The sequence below is a fragment of the Capricornis sumatraensis genome, chromosome 8, assembly GCF_032405125.1.
Source record: "Capricornis sumatraensis isolate serow.1 chromosome 8, serow.2, whole genome shotgun sequence".
In the NCBI taxonomy this organism is placed as follows: domain Eukaryota; kingdom Metazoa; phylum Chordata; class Mammalia; order Artiodactyla; family Bovidae; genus Capricornis; species Capricornis sumatraensis.
Genome location: NC_091076.1, coordinates 86,701,921 through 86,718,490, shown reverse-complemented (window position 1 = coordinate 86,718,490; position 16,570 = coordinate 86,701,921). Strand labels below are relative to the sequence as shown.

Below are 16,570 nucleotides of genomic sequence, written 5' to 3'. Positions count from 1 at the left end.
GAGGGCTGTTCCTCCTGAGAGCATGGAGCCAGGCCAACCCAAGCCTGGTGCCCAGGCCCCGCCTCCTAAGGCGGCCTGTGCCCGCAGAGCCCAGCAGCTTCCCGAGCCGGGTGCCAGCACCTGCCCGCCCGTCTCCCTAGCTCTTCTTGGCCTCCTCCCTGCGCCGGAGCTTCTCACGCTGCCGTGCAGCCTTCTCCTGGGCCTTGCGCTCCTTCTCAGCTGCCGCCGCCAGCTCCTTCAACTTCCGCTTCACCAGTGCCCGATCATGCGAGTTGCTGAGCCCCAGACTCTGGGGGAGGGATCCAAGGGTGAAGTGAAGAGCCCCAGAGCCCCACACCTGGCCAACCCAAGCCCGGGGTTCTCTGTACCCCAGGTGTATTCTTGCTGGAGCTCTGCCAGCCCTCAGCCTCCACCTCCCAGGCTTGCTGATGGATCAGAACCCTCAGGGAAAAATTTGGAATGGGAGTGGCTGGGAGAGATGAGGGTAAATGGTGCAGGGTTCCAGGCCCTTTGCCCCTTCCCCACCCTAATCCTTGGCTCCTATCCCTCAACTCAGGATTTCAGCCTTGGAATAACTCTGCCAGATTCAGTGAGGCCAGAGATAGGAAGTGAGTTTGTCCGAGGTCACACAGCCAGTCAGTAGCTGAGGCCCCTCCCTGTTCCAAAGACTTCTCGGGGACTCTCCTCACCACTGCTCCCCCAAGCAACTAAGCAGACTGTGCAAAATAGGCCAGAAGCCCCCAGAACAGAGCCCAGAGCACCACCTCTGACACCCTCCCTCCCTCCCCCTACTTGCCTCCCACAACCACCAGCCTCCAAGATTTTTAGTCTTCGAGATGAAGACTCCAAAATTCAGATGAGATGACCAGGGGAGGCTCATTAGAGTCAAGAGTCAGATGATAGGCTAGTCCTCAAGATCATAGATCAACCTGAAGACTGCTGGAGCTCGAAGGTCAGATTGAGGAACGGGGCTGGAGTCAAGACTGGGAGGGAATCCATGCTAGAGAGCAAAGATCAAGGATCTTGCCTAGACATCAGAGGTCAGGGCAGTGGTCTTAAAGGGAGTGGAAAGGTCAGGATGAGGGGATCCCAATCCTTGAAGGCTGCCTCAGGGATCCAACTGAGTGGTGGTCCCCCCACCCCAACCCACCTTCAGTTTGCTTCCATCCAGCTGCAGTAACTGCGGCCCATCTACCTGCCGCGCAGCAAACTCAGCAGCATACTGCTCCAGGTTGAGGCTGTGCAGCCACTGGCCCACCTGCTGACTGGTCCAGTGGTAGACGGTGGGAAGAGGCTCATCCAGAAACTGGGGTGGAGACCAAGGAGAGTGAGGGGGCAGGGTGTGCCCTGTGGCCCACACATCTGGCTGTGTCAGAGGTCAGGGCCTGCTTACCTCATCGGAAGACTGGGAAAGAGTGTGGTAGGGGTAGGAACACTTGGCCGCCTGCCGGGGACCACTTGGGATCTTGGGGCTGCTGCTGGGGGGTGTGGAATCATCACTCAGGGTGGATTCCTAGATGGAAAGGGAGCATACTGCTGAGGAGAGAGCTCACCTCAAGCCCAGGGCAGCAACCCGCAACCCACCATCCCCATTCAGATGGAGCTGAAGTCCAGGGCCAGGCACCAGGAGTTTCTCAGGGCCCTTGGATGTGAACCAGAAGCTGGGCAGGCACACAGAGCAAGGCTGTAGGGCTAGAACTGAGCAGTTAGTGGGAATGGAGGTCACGCTGCTGTGGCTTCCTTGACAGCTGACTGGGATTCCCCCGGGCTGGGTCAGATGTTTCTGCCTTGAGCCTCTCCAGCATGGCCTCCAGCACCCCGGCTTATAAAAACCTGGTTAGATGTCGTGTCTTCACTGGACTCAGCTCTACGAGGGCCTGGGCTGCGTCTGTTCACCAGGGCCCAGCACAATGGAAGAAAGGGAGGGATGGAGGGAGGGTGTGGGAGAGGGACCCTTTCGCTCCTGAATTTACAGTTTCCTGATCTTCTCTGACCTGGCTGCACACAGGAACAGAATCACAGAACAAGCACAGGGCTGGGGGTCATTAGAGCCTGGCGTCTAAATCCAGTTGAGTCTGTAGGCAATTCCCTTCAGTCTGGGCCCGCATTTGTCCATCTGTACAATATGAGCTTCCCTGGTGGCTCAGCTGGTAAAGGATCTGCCTCCCATGCGGGAGACCTGGGTTCAATCCCTGGGTTGGGAAGATCCTCTGGAGAAGGGAATGGCTACCCACCCCAGGATTCTGGCCTGGAGAATTCCATGAACTGTACAGTCCAGGGGGTCACAAAGAGACACGACTGAGTGCCTTTCACTTCACTTCACTTCACAATAGGGATGAATGTGCCTGCCCTCCCTACTTCACTGAACCTTTGTGAGGGTAAACAAAAGTGCTTTTGGAGCTTTGTAGGCCACAGAATCCTAGTGAACATAAATAGGCGCTCACTGTTGCTTCCGTTCCTCGGTCTCACTTCACCACAGGGTTGTGAACTTTCCAAGCACTAGCTAGGTTGCGGTCCTGTTCATCTCTGTTCCCCCCAGCCTCACTGTACCGCATGTAGTCCAGCTCCTAATACAGGATGTGGAGTCAGAACTGAGCCAGGCAGAAGAGTTAGCGGGAACAGAGGACCCCTACTCTTGCCTGGAAAATCCCATGGATGGAGGAGCCTAGTGGGCTGCAGTCCATGGAGTCACTAAGAGTCGGACACGACTGAGCGACTTCACTTTCACTTTTCACTTTCATGCATTGGAGAAGGAAATGGCAACCCACTCCAGTGTTCTTGCCTGGAGAATCCCAGAGACAGGGGAGCCTGGCGGGCTGCCTTCTATGGGGTTGCACAGAGTCGGACACGACTGAAGCAACTTAGCAGCAGCAGGCTGGTGTACTAGGGGATCATAGTGCTCAGTTACGTGTGTTGGATGGAGACAGCGATGAATGAATCAACAGAGGAACCACTTGGCATACAAACAAGTGAACAAGTGAATGCCTGAACTCAGAGACTGGATGAATTAATGATCACTGAATGGCTCCTTGGATGGACAGATGGACTCCAGGAATGCCCGGATCCAGGCCCAAGCCAGGGTGAAGTATGTCCTCATGTCACCTGAGTCTGGGGGCCAGGATGGAGGCCTGGAGGCCATGGACTCACCTGAGAAGCTGACTTCTTAGGGCTGAAACCCTCGCGTTTAGGGGAGCAGGACGGGGAGGTGGTGCTGCCAGAAGATGCGGAGCCTTTGCCACTGTCTGTGAACCAGGAAAAGGGCAGGAACGGGGAGCCCCCTGACTTGCTGGACCCCTCCACTGACTCCCTGCAGAGAGAGTACGCTGCGTGGGCGCGGGCAACGAGGAGAGGGCTGGAACCACAGGGAGTTACAGGCAGAAGCTGTGGCTGAGGGGCTGTGGGTACCTCTCACCTGCTGCCCATGGACAGACGGTTGCTGCCCTTGTCCTTCCGGCTCTTACTAGTGGATGCTCGGCGTAAGGTGACCCTGTGGGGAGGGCAAGGGGGAGTGGAACAGTGCTGCCCATTGTGCTACCCAATGCCCAAGCCTTTCTTTCTGGTCACTCACCCCAGGTCCAGGAACTTGCGGCGAGTCTTCTTATCCAGGCCAATGGTAGGGCTGGCGGGCTCAGGTGGGCTGGCATCCCGGCTGTCATCTTTCGAGGAAGAAAAGGAAGGAAATTGCCTATGTGGTGGCTTGTCTGCCTCTTTCAATTTCCAATAAGGTGACAGAAATTCTCTTGACTTAGAATCAGGCAACCTTACTCTGATGCCCTTCACTAGCTGTGTGACCTAGGACAAGTCACTACCTCTCTGAGCTTCCTGCATCTTAAATATGGGGCCAATAACACTGCCTATTTCATGAGACCTAATAGGATGAGATAGTGAAGGACAGGGAAGCCTGGCTTGCTGCAGTCCATGGGGTTGCAAAGAGTGGGACACGACTGAGCGACTGAACTGAACTGAATAGGATGTTTATGAAAGCCTTATACAAACCATAAACCACTCTTGAAAAGTAGGGATCGCTACTCTTTACTGTTAATTTTATCTTGGCCAACTTGTAACCAACCTTCTAATCTTGGCTCACATGTCACTTCCTCAAGAAGCCTTGCAGGAGGCTCCCAACTGCTCCCAGGATGTTTTCAACCTGATAAATGTCCTCCCGCCCTGCGTTCCCTTTCTCAAATAGCACTCAAGATCCAACCAGTCCATTCTGAAGGAGATCAACCCTGGGATTTCTTTGGAAGGAATGATGATAAAGCTGAAGCTCCAGTACTTTGGCCACCTCATGCGAAGAGTTGACTCATTGGAAAAGGCTCTGATGCTGGGAGGGATTGGGGGCAGGAGGAGAAGGGGACGACCGAGGATGAGATGGCTGGATGGCATCACGGACTCGATGGACATGAGTCTGGGTGAACTCCAGGAGATGGTGATGGACAGGGAGGCATGGTGTGCTGCGATTCATGGGGTCGCAAAGAGTCGGACACGACTGAGCGACTGAACTGACACCTTGTACCTACCTATACATTTAATTAAGAGATTGCTTCCCCTCAAACTATAAGGAATTCTTTGACTGTTTCCCCTAGAACTTATGAGCCTCGCGAGGACGAGGACAGCATCTGCTTGCTCTTTTGTGTGTCCCAGGGCCCAGACAATGTCTGGCACACATTAAGGCTCTCTGGAAATAAATGAATGAACCATGGTCTTTATTCCCCACCTCCCCTGAGCCACCCTGTGCCAAACCCGAGGTCCGGCCAATTGCTTCGGAGTCCAAAGCAGCGCGTGCCGGCAGGGGGCGCCGCGCCGGCCGCTGCTCACCTTCGCTGTGCAGCTCGGCGCGAGGTTGTCGGCGCACAAAGCTGGGCGAGCTGTCGGACGAGGCAGCGGAGCGGGGCGGCGAGCCGGAGGCGGCGGCCAGACCCTCGTGCGAGGCGGCGTTGTGCAGGGGCCGGTAGCGTGCGAGCGGTGAGGGCGGCGGCTCGTCCTCGTCCAGGCTGCGCCGCAATCCCGGGGGCTCCAGGCAGAAGGAGCCCCCCGCTGGGGACCCCGGGCCAGAGTGCAGAGGCGATCGCAGCCGGTGCAGGGGGCTCCCGCAGCCGTCGGCTCCCTGGAGGAGGGGCAGCTGCTCACCGCCTACCCTCTTCCCCTCTTCCCGGAGGGGAGCCCGAGCTCCTAGGGCCTCCTCGGCCTGGAGGGAGGGCTTCCTCGTGCCTTGGGCCGAGGGGTGGCTGGGCAGCGAACAGTGAGAGATGGATCTTCCGGTCACAGAGGCAAGGGCTGCATCCGGCCTCCATCACTTACTGTGTAACTTTGTTAGTGAAACTCTTAGAGCTTCAGTTTCCTCGTCTGGAAAATGGGGTAATACCTTCCTTGAAAGGATGAAATGAGCCAGAATTGAACTGCAGCTAATATTTGTCAGCCTTGTTATCTGAGAAGTCTAGGGGTGTGGTTTCCCTGGAAGAGTGGTTTGGAGGGATTATCCAGGGGCAAGAAGGGTGGGTAGGGTATGGTGATTGAGGGGATTGCCCCAACCTTGCCTCCAGGCCCATCGGAGCCTTCACCATCCTCTGCAGAGCTGGCACTGTCCCGAAGTCTGGAGCGAGAGGGCCGGTGTCTTCGGCCCTTGGCCAGTAGTTGGGCCCGGGCCTTGTGTAAACTGCTGTCCAGTCTGACGGTTTCTGGCACTGCCAAGTCCAGGTCTGCAAACCAGGGAAGAGGGACAGAGACCAGATACACAAGGACAGCACACCCAGAGGCACGCCTCAAGTGGCCACCTGCACGCACACCCAGACATTCAACAATGTCTCAAGTGTTGGGCGCTCGTAGTCCAGTGAGATGGAAAACCAGGTCTCTCACAGTCTCCCAGGGAGCTGGAGATGTCAGCTTGTAAATATAGTGTGTGATAGACCCTCTCACAGGCACAGAGGACAGGACTGTCCTGTTTGGAGGAGGAAACACCAAAGCTGGGTCTTCAGGTCTGTCTGGGAGTTTACAAGAGAGGAGGCTGGCAACACTGGCATATGCTACACTGAGAGGAAGGGAAGCTGGGGGCAGGATGCCTCCAGAGCAATGAGAGGGCAGGTTTGTGGAGGGAAACACTGGAAGATGAGGCTGGAGAGAGCACAGATGTAATGGCTGGCACTGAAGAAGTGCCAACTACGTGTCAGAATGTACATTCATCACCTTGTCTACTCAGAACAACCCACAGGCTAGGGATAGCTTGTATTCCCATTTCACAGCTAAGCAAACTGAGGATCGGAGAGGTCAGGTCTCATGCCTGAGGCCCGCCCCTAGCAAACAGTCTGGGATTTGAGCCTGGCTAATCTAGCTCTGGCTCCAGGTGGTGCAGTGATTAAGAATTCACCTGCCAATGTAGGAGACACAAAAGACACAGTTTCAGTCCCTGGGTTGGGAAGATCCTCTGGAGGAAGGGCTGGCAACCCACTACAGTATTCTTGCCTGGAAAATTCCATGGACAGAAGAGCCTGGTGGGCTACAGTCCATGGGATCACAAAGAGTTGGACATGACTGAGCATGCTCACACAGTCTTGCTCCAGAGACTGGCCCTGCTGGGGATGCTGGCTTTCTGTGCCATGCCCAGGATCACACTCAGAGACAGTACTGTTGAGCAGCTAGATGACTCACAGTTAACTAGAGGGAGCCCTAGAAGCCAGTGGCAAAGAGGAGAGCCCACAGACCCCTGAAGCCTCTCTCTCCCGTCCTGGGGTACATGGCCCAGGGCTAGGTCCTGGATGAGGACAACGTGGAAGGGTAGGCAAACCCACCAGATTATGCACAAACCCTACAGCTCCGAGTTTCACTTTCCATTTGTTCCACCCTAAAATACAGACTTCTTTCTGCCGTGTCCCTGAGATTCTCCAGGCAGAAAGAGTTCTTCCCATATCATCATGGCTTAAGACCTTTCTTCACCACTCCACCCTCCGTGATCTCAGGGACCCCAACCCATCACTCCTGCTTGCCCTGCTTTGCCTGCTCCTCTTTCTTTTGTCTGTAGATGCACCTTAAATCACCCCTGTGGCTGAACTACCACCTATATCTATTTCCAGCTCTGATTCCTCCCCTGAATTCCAAGTCTGAGCACCTCAACACCTGCCACATCTAAAGCACCCAGACACCTCAAACTCAGTCCATCAAACGAATGCACCGCCTTGCCTCCGTCCCTGGCTCTGTGAAAGACCCCACTGTCTACCCAGTCACCCTCTCAGACCTAGTAAAGTGAGTGAAAGTCACTCAGTCATTCCTGACTCTCTGTGACCCCCTGGACTATACAGTCCATGGAATTCTCTAGGCCAGAATACTGGAGTGGGTAGCCTTTCCCTTCTCCAGGGTATCTTCCCAACCCAGGGATTGAACCCAGGTCTCTCACACTGCAGGCTAATTCTTTACTAGCTGAGCCACAAGGGAAGCCCTCTCAGACCTAGACCCAGTTGGTAATTCATGGGTCCAGCTCCCTACTTGACACCTTCACTTGGATGTCCAATGGACATCTTCAATGTACGTTACGATTGGACTCCTGACGTCCTTACCCCACAAGCTGCCCAGTCTACCCATCTCAGTGAATGACAGCTCCATTCTTCCAGCTACTAAGGCCAAACCGTGGAGTCACCCTTGATTCCTCCCTCTCCCTCCTACCCTACAAACTGATCCAACCACAATTCCTGTTAGCTCTACTTTGGAAATATATCTAAACATGCTGAGATATTTTTGGTGAAATGACATGATGTTTTGGATAAGGTTCAAAATAATCCAGGAAATTAGGAGAGAAGAGAGGAAGGGGATGTAGCTGAAACAAGACTGTCCATGAGTTGATGATACTTGAGGCTGAGTGATATGTACGTAAGTGTATCATGGGGTACTTTGTGCTGGTCTCTACTTTTCATTTCCCACAATAAAATATTGTGTATATGTGTCTTTGTATACACACACTTACATACGTGCCTACATGTGGGGAGAAAGAGGAAGGGAGAGGAAAGGAGTAGAACATACAGATCCCTGGTCTAGGTCACCATCACCTCTTGACTCATTGTTACAGATCCTCCCAGCGAGTCTTCCCGCTGCCTCCCTTTCCCATTTACAGTCTATTTCCAACCCAGCAGCCAGAGTGATCCTGATAAAGCATGTCAGCTCGTGTTACTCCTCCCTCCACTCAGAACCTCCACTGACTTCCATCTCACACAGGAAGAAGCTGAGTTCTCAGCATGGCCTTTAGACTCAGGCTGTTCAGAAACGCTCTCCCTCTTCGTCCCTCTGCTCCAGCCACCCTGGCTCTTCCTTATACAAGCTGTCCTACACCTCAGGGCCTTTGCACTTCCCCTTCCCTTTCCTGCAAGGCTCTTGCCATAGATTTCTGCACAGTTCCTTCTTTCAGCTCCTTCAGGTCTCTGCTTAAATGTTTTCTCTCACTGAGAGACCGCTCAATTTAGAATATCCCTAAAACCCACAGCTAAATTTTTTCCTATATCATTTATCATTCTCTGGTGTATCATATATGTTATTTGGTTTATTGTCTCTCTCCACCTATCAAAATGTCAGCTCCATGAAGGCAGATGTTTTTCTATTTTGTTCATTGCACTAACAGGCACAGAACATTGTGTGTGTGACAGTGTGTGTGTGTGTACAAGTGTCCTAAGTGTTTTATAACTACTAGCTCATTTAAACCTCCCCACAACCCAAGGAGACTCCAGGAATTCTCAGGGCAGCCTTAATTTGCCTGAGGGTTATAGGGCTGGAAAAGCTATGGCAAACCTAGACAGCATATTAAAAAGGAGAGACATTACTTTGCTGACAAAGGTCCATCTAGTCAAAGCTATGATTTTTCCAGTAGTCATGTATGGATGTTAGAGTTGTACCATAAAGAAAGCTGAGTGCAGAGGAATTGATGCTTTTGAACTGTGGTGTTGGAGAAGACTCTTGAGAGTCCCTTGGACTGCAAGGAGATCCAACCAGTCAATCCTAAAGGAAATCAATCCTGAATATTCATTGGAAGGACTGATGCTGAAGCTGAAGCTCCATTATTTGGCCACCTGATGTGAAGAACTGACTCATTTGAAAAGATCCTGATGCAGGGAAAGATTGAAGGAAGGAGGAAAAGGGGACGACAGAGGATGAGATGGTTGGATGGCATCACTGACTCAATGGACATGAGTTTGAGCAAGTTCCAGGAGTTGGTGATGGACAGGGAGGCCTGGCGTGCTGCAGTCCATAGGGTCACGAAAAGTTAGACACAACTGAGTGAGTGAACTGAACTGATAGGGCTGGTGAAGAGCAAGCCAGGGTTATAGGCAGTCTGGCTCCAGAGGCTCAGCGAGTAGTTACCAAGCCCTTCCCACCTCCTCTGAGGCAGAGATGGAGAGACTTGTGAATTCAGTCCCTTAGTTTACAGGCACTTACTCTCCTCAGAGAGCAAAGTTCGGCCCAGAATGCAGAGGGAGCGAAGGACAGACGGCAGGACCGCTGGTAGGCAGCTGATGAGCATCCTCAACCAGTCCAGCCTTAGCTGGTGTCCAGCTGCCCTGGGCCAAGGAGAATGGCCCTCTGCACCTGAATCCGGGCCACGTCGAACCATGGTCATCTCACTGTGGAGGGTCTAGGGAGCAAAGGGACTCCCTCCTAAGGGGCTTGGGGATTTCCAAGGCAAGATGGGGCCAGCTTCTCTCCTGGTGCCTTGCTCTACCAGGCTTCTCTCATCTCCTTCCATCCCTCCTTCCATCTCTCTCTCCCTCTCCCTCTCCCCCTGGGAGTTAGCCAGCCCCAGGCTGTGGGAAGTCATGAATATTTCATCACCTTTCTCTTCAGGAAGCCGGCCAGGCTGGCAGCTACCTCTGCAGGTTGGGGAGAAGGAAAACAGGAAGGGTTGGGCTGGGGTTGGTGGCTGAAAAGCCTAAGGAAGGGGGAGTTCACCTCTGCCAGGCCGGGAGTCAGGCTGGACCTGGGTGAGGATGGACAGATTCAGAGTCTGAGGCCCAGAGACTGTTTGAGGCTAGGGGAGTCCCCAAGGCAAAGCTTTCATGCACAGGCCCCAGGGAGCCCGGGGCGGAAAGCAGTTCCTCAGAAGCCAGGAGGCAGCAGTTCCAGGCATCGCCAGGATCTGCGGCAGCCCCAGGGGAGAGTCAGTTGAGCAGGGCTGGAGGAAAAGGAAGCGCAAGGCAGGTAGAGATGAGGAGAGGCAGGGGAGGAGACGCTGGAGGCCCTATGGCATTCCACACCTAGGAGCCTTTCCCAGCTTGAGAGCCCTGATGGCTGTGTACATGACAGCTTTCTGCTTCCACTTCTCCCGCCGTGTTCCTCCACCTTCTTTTGCTCACTGACTCCTCCACTGAATCCAGCTGGGAAACGGCCTTTCCACCCCGGGTGCATGCTGGGAACTTAGTCCCCTCAGTGGTCTTTCTCTAATCCACACAATAAAGACAGCAGGAGGCAAATAATAGGGTGTGTGTGTGGGAGTCCACGCATCTCAGAACAGAGCGGGTCGATCCTGGGTCCCCCGGGGGTGTAGATGCTAAGTGTGTTATGCATTTTTTATTTTCCTGCACATCTTGTAGATGAGGTCCCTTATTTATGGGACTCGGCGGTAACCTGTGTTGCCTCTGCTGGCGGATCCTGGTATACGGCACAGTGACTGCCAGCAGGGAGTTGGGCAGTCTGGAGTTCTTGTCCCAGCTCTGCCACTAAACTGCCGTGTGATCTTTAAAGCCAGTCACTACAGCACTCTGGGCCCTAGGCTTAATGTCTGCTATATGGGTACACTTCTTAGGATTATTGTGGGGTTAAAGTGATACACCCCCTTCATGGATCACAGCCTTGTCATGACAAACCGGCTTGTGTAACTCAGTGATGCTATGAGCCATGCCGTGAGGGCTACCCAAGATGGACAGGTCATCGTGAAGAGTTCTGACAAAACATGGTCCTGAAATGGTATGGACCTAACAGAAGCAGAAGAGATTAAGAAGAGGTGGCAAGAACACACTGAAGAACTACACAAAAAAAGGTCTTAATGACCTAGAGAACCACAATGGTGTGGTCACTCACAAAGAGCCAGACATCCTGGAGTGTGAAGTCAAATGGGCCTTAGGAAGCATTAGTATGAACAAAGCTAGTGAAGGTGATGGAATTCCAGCTGCGCTGTTTAAAATCCTAAAGATGATGCTGTTAAAGTGCTGCACTCAATATGTCAGCAAATTTGAAAAACTCAGCAGTGGTCACAGGTCTGGAAAAGGTCAGTTTTCATTCTAATCCCAAAGAAGCACAATGTCAAAGAATGTTCAAACTAAACATTGTAAAATTGTGCTCAATTCACATGTTAGCAAGGTTATACTCAAAATCCTTCCCAATTACATGAACCAAGAACTTCCAGATGTAGAAGCTGGGTTTAGAAAAGGCAGAGGAACCAGAGATCAAATTACCAATTTTCTTTGGATCATGGAGAAAGCAAGGGAATTCCAGAAAAACATCTACTTCGGCTTCACTGACTACACTAAAGCCTTTGACTGTGTGGATCACAGCAAACTGAAAAATTCTTAAAGAGATGGGAATATCAGACCACCTCACCTGCCTCCTGAGAAACCTGTATGTGAGTCAAGAAGCAATAGTTAGAACCAGACATGGAACAACCGACTGGTTCAAAATTAGAAAAGGAGTACGACAAAGCTGTATATTATCACCTTGCTTATTTAACTTCTGTGCAGAGTACATCATGTGAAATCCAGGCTGGATGAATCACAAGCTGGAGTCAAGACTGTGGAGAGACATATCAACAACCTCAGATATGCAGATGATACCACTCTGATGGCAGAAAGTCAAGAGGAACTAAAGAGTCTTTTGGTGAGGGTGAAAGAGGAGAGTGAAAAAGCTGGCTTGAAACTCAACATTCAGAAAACTAAGATCATGGCATCTGGTCCCATTACTTCATGGCAAATAAAAGGGGAAAAAGTGGAAACAGTAACAGATTTTATTTTCTTGGGCTCCAAAATCATTGCAGACAATGACTGCAGCCATGAAATTAAAAGATATTTGCTTCCTGGAAGGAAAGCTTTGACAAAACTAGACAGCATATTAAAAAGCAGAGATATCACTTTGCCCACAAAGATCTGAATACTCAAAGCTATGGTTTATCCAGTAGTCATGTACAGATGTGAGAGCTGGACCATAAAGAAGGCTGAGTGCCAAAGAATTGATGCTTTTGAATTGTGATACTGGAGAAGACTTTTGAGAGTCCCCTGGACTGCAAGGAGATCAAACTAATCAATCCTAAAGGAAGTCAACCCTGAATATTTATTTGAAGGACTGATGCTGAAGCTGAAGCTCCAATACTTTGGACACCTGATGTGACGAGCTGACTCATTGGAAAAGACCCTGATGCTGGGAAAGATTGAAGGCAAAATGAGAAGCAGGTGGCAGAGGATGACATGGTTAGATTGTATCACCAACTTAATGGACATGAATCTGAACAAACTCCAAGAGACAGTAAAGGGCAGGAAAGGCTGGTGAACTGCAGTTTATGGGGTTACAAAGTGTTGGACAGGAGGTAGTGACTGAATAACAGCAACAACAGGTGGGATACAGGGCATGTGACACGGCCGTGCTAGCCTGGTACCTGGCATGAGACAAGCACTTAATAAACAGGGGCCCTTATTATCATTACTGTTGTTGTAACTGGATATCTACTCAGATAGTGGTGACAAAGACTCAGACTTTAAGGCCAAAATACACACTCAGTGAAGTCCCCGGGACTCCCTCCCTCAAAACCTCTTAGCCTTGGCTAGAGATAGAGTCAAAGAGTACTTACCAAAAACCTCGTCCACAGGTTCTCGGAGCTTTGAAGAAGCCATGACTCGAGAGAGCTGGGAGGACAAGAGAGAGAGGAAAAAGAACCATGGATAAGAAGGAAATAGACCACGGTTGGTGGAGGTAAGGGAGCTGCCAATGGCTACCTGTTCCTGGCCTTCTAGCCCCTCACCTTCCCTTACAACTCTTCCTCCAGCCCCTTGAAGAGAAACCATCTGAACCATACCCCAGATGGTGGGCTTGGGCAGGAGACAGAAGCAAGTCCAAGGTGCAGACAACAGGCTCTCCCGTGGCCCCAGTCCGAGCTGATTTGCCTCCGCACAGGTCACTGAACATCTCCCCTTCACCGTCCTGAGCCTTTCCATCATTAGCATTTTCTTAAAACATTTAATTATCATAAACTGTCCAACATCAAATCTGGGAGAAATCTTGAAGACTATTAAATCCAATCCTCTCATTTTACAAATAAAGAAACAGATGGGAGAATGATTGACCTAAGATCACATAATAAGTTATGGCAAAATCAGAACCAGAACCCAGGTTCTTCCGTCTACTCATCACCTACCTCCCTACTTATCTGTGCATCTACTTGCCTGTTCACCCATTCAGTCAATCATCCACCATCCACCCTATTCAACCATCTACCCATTTTTACATCCATCAACTTGTACCATCCACTCGGCCATCTTCCCACCCTTCACCCAGCCCTGCCTCCCTCCACTGTCATCACTGGTGCAGTCACCACCTGTCTTTCTGAACATGAGCTGTTCAGGAAGCTGGCATCATCAGCAGGGCCTCTGTTCTTAACAAACTCACAGTTCTCACAGTTCTAGACAGACTCACAGACGCAGAAGGGTATAAAGAGTACCCACAGCAGAACAGTGGATAGCCAAATATCTGTGACGCATCATGCATGTTCTGGCAAGAAGTTGGATGGATAGGGGTTTTGTTTTGTTTATAGGAGGTAGGAAAGGAAGGGCAGGTGGGGAAGCAGGATATATGTAGCTGAAACAGTTGGGGCAGGCTTCCTAGCAGATGTAGGATTCAGCATCCCTAAACCAAGACCTGAGTGTTAGAGAGGCGGGTGGATAGCAGATGAGGGGAGAAGGAAGAAGCTCAGGGTCAGGACCACACTACATGGCCGGGACATGATCTCCAGTTATTTCTAACTCTCAGGTCCCCACGAGAAGGAGAGAGCACTGGATTGGACCAGACATTTGACACATTTAGGAAAGCTAGAACACATGCCTGCTGGGTTGTTTTCCAACTCTCCTCTTTTGTTATCACATAGATATCATCTCATTGCATGCTGGCTAGGCCTGGGATTCTTAGCATCCCTACTTTACAGATGGGAAAACTGAGATGCAAGAGGTAAGAGGCTGAATGCAACCTTGATCCCCTCAGCTCTATCCTGGGTGGTGATCTGCAGCTTTGAAACCTACTCATAAGGAAAGAACACTGCTGGGAGAAGGCACAGGATGGATAGAGTAGGGGAACTGATCCATACTCACTAAGACTCGGTACGTCCACCCCAGGCTCCATGGACACTTGGGGCTACAAGGAGGAAATGAGGTGTAAGAAGGGGCCAGGGATATGGAGCCTCCAAGAACTCTCTTCCATTTTTGAACTCCGGGTGCTAGTAACAAAGAAGTTCTAGACTTCCTCTTCCTGTCCTGAAGGCAGATGGGAAAAGGGGCTGCACCAAAGAATGAACCAGACTCCCTCATTCTGTTGCAAAATCTCATCTGAACAGGACCCAGCTGCCACCTCCACCAGAAAGCTGTCCTAGATAGCCATTACTCCCCTCATTCGTTTATATAATTTCTAAATCCACCCTTCCCTGCCACTAGGAGATGAGTAATTTTTCATACTTCATTGATTCCCTAACTAGGTCACATCTCCCCCACATCAGACAGGATCTCCTGAGGAGAGGGGCCAGTATTCCCACCAGCAGGGACTCTCCGAAGAGAAGAACTGCCTCTCCCATCAGAATGGAGGCTCCCTGAGTGCAGCGGTGCTGCTCTTCTTAGACAACTTGAGAATGGAAAGCCCGCGTGTGTATGCTCAGTCACTTCAGTCATGTCTGACTCTGTGTGACCCTACGGACTGTAGCCTGCCAGGCTCCTCTGTCCATGGGATTCCCCCGGCAAGAATACTGGAGTGGGTTGCCTTGCCCTCCTCCAGAAGATCTGCCCGATCCAGGGGTCAAACCCACGTCTCTTACGTCTCCTGCATTGGCAGGCAAGTTCTTTACCACTACTGTCACCTAGGAAGCCGACGCAAAGCCCAAGTGCTCTTTATTCAAGATCCCAGTCTAGGAGCGAGACCCTCTTGTGGATGCCACCCTCTTTTAGATACCCTCTGGGGTGAGCTGGGGCTTCCATTCACACCAGCGCCCAGTACATTCTGATTCAGCACAAACTGCTTTCTTTAACAAATAACTCCCTGAGGTGTGTATGGGAGACCTTCCTTGCACTGTCCCATGGGGAACTCTGGCAAGCATGACATCAGGATGTCTCCAGGCCCCTCCTACACCACCTTTCAAAACTGAACCTTGCAAAATTAGAGAACCCCCCATTTATACTCCTACAACTCTACACTCCTATACACACACACACACACACACACCATACTCACATTCAAACCAGGTAAGCACTACAAGGTGGAGATGAACTTGTTCTCTGGACAGACACACTGTGGGCTCTAACTCTTGCAGGCCACTCCTTCCTTCCCAAATTTCCCGATTCCCAGAGGAAGAGCACCAGTAGCATTTGTCCCTTCCCTAGGAGAAAGGGAGGCAGGTGAACTCCAAGTTCCCTGGGACCCAGGGGAAGGAGAAAGAGAAACAACGTGTGCACAAGTCCTGAAGAGGGAATAGAGTATAGGACAGAGACGGACAGGTTGGTGGAGTGTTAGTCCATAGAGCTGCAGAGAGGAAGGAGAAAGAGCAAGAAAGAAATGAGCCAGAGAGCAGCAGCAGCAGCAGCAGGGGCAGGGGAAGCAGGAGAGACCGGGCTCCAGCAGCCCTGAGTGAGGCCCTGGGGAGGGGTGGAGAAAGCTGCCAGGAGAGGGGCAGCCCCCAGTGGAGCAGGAAGAAGGAAAGGGGCTCTGGAAGAGGAGAAGGAACCCAAGAGAGAAGTGCAACTGGAAAAGCCTGAAGAGGGGTGTTTGGGAGAGGAGGCTAGGGCTCGGGTGGCAGTGTAGAGCTAGAGAAAGCGGTGGCCCCCTCCCACAAGGCCCAGGCCGGGGGCATCTGGCAAGAGTTCATCTGTCCGCTCACAAGCACCGCTGGAGATGGGGTGGGGTGGAGAACAAGGGGCATCTTCTGCACCCCAGCGACCTTATGCCCCAATCAGACCCAAGTGGCTACTTCTGTTCAATCCATCAGTCTCAACTCCTCACCAGGCAAGAAGGAGTTAAGCTTCACCCCTCCCCCAACACCAGTTTGTTTTTTTAAATTAATTTCTCCAGGCAGCGGGCTGAGGGAGAGGATTAGGGACACAGATCCTATCTCCACCCCCTCCCCTGGCAGCCCAGCACCCTACCTCAGTGCAGCCCCCCCTAGGGACGAGGGAAGAAAGGTCCTTGTCTCTTGGCCCCATCCAACCCCACTAGGGTTCCCACCATGAGCCCGAGTGACCCCGCGTCCTCGTCCACGTTAGGGATCTTGGGGTCCCAATCCCTTACCTCCAGCATCTGTCATCTTCAGCGTCTGGCGCCTCGGAACCCCCTCAGGCCCATGGTGCTTGGGGCGGGGACCAGGTGG

The 16,570-nt window shown here is 51.9% G+C and overlaps 1 protein-coding gene across 1 annotated transcript; it reads right to left on the bottom strand.

The window, feature by feature from the left end:
* Positions 1-136: 136 nt before the first annotated feature.
* Positions 137-12,848, bottom strand: SAMD14 (sterile alpha motif domain containing 14). The gene is made up of 9 exons (XM_068978113.1): positions 12,806-12,848; positions 5,533-5,699; positions 4,819-5,107; positions 3,569-3,656; positions 3,413-3,487; positions 3,148-3,307; positions 1,394-1,513; positions 1,151-1,306; positions 137-289 (listed from the first exon to the last, which is right to left on the bottom strand). The coding sequence occupies exons 1-9, from the start codon at positions 12,846-12,848 to the stop codon at positions 137-139; spliced, it is 1,251 nt and encodes a 416-aa protein (XP_068834214.1).
* Positions 12,849-16,570: the final 3,722 nt, after the last annotated feature.

What these genes read in the sequence shown, in the direction of transcription:
- SAMD14 (XM_068978113.1), bottom strand. Translation starts at nt 12,848, where the DNA reads ATGGCTTCTTCAAAGCTCCGAGAACCTGTGGACGAGGTTTTTG. An exon ending in ACCTGTGGACGAGGTTTTTG is followed by an intron (nt 5,700 to 12,805) that starts GTAAGTACTCTT and finishes CCTGGTTTGCAG; the next exon opens with ACCTGGACTTGGCAGTGCCA. An exon ending in CTAAGAAGTCAGCTTCTCAG is followed by an intron (nt 1,514 to 3,147) that starts GTGAGTCCATGG and finishes CTTTCCATCTAG; the next exon opens with GAATCCACCCTGAGTGATGA.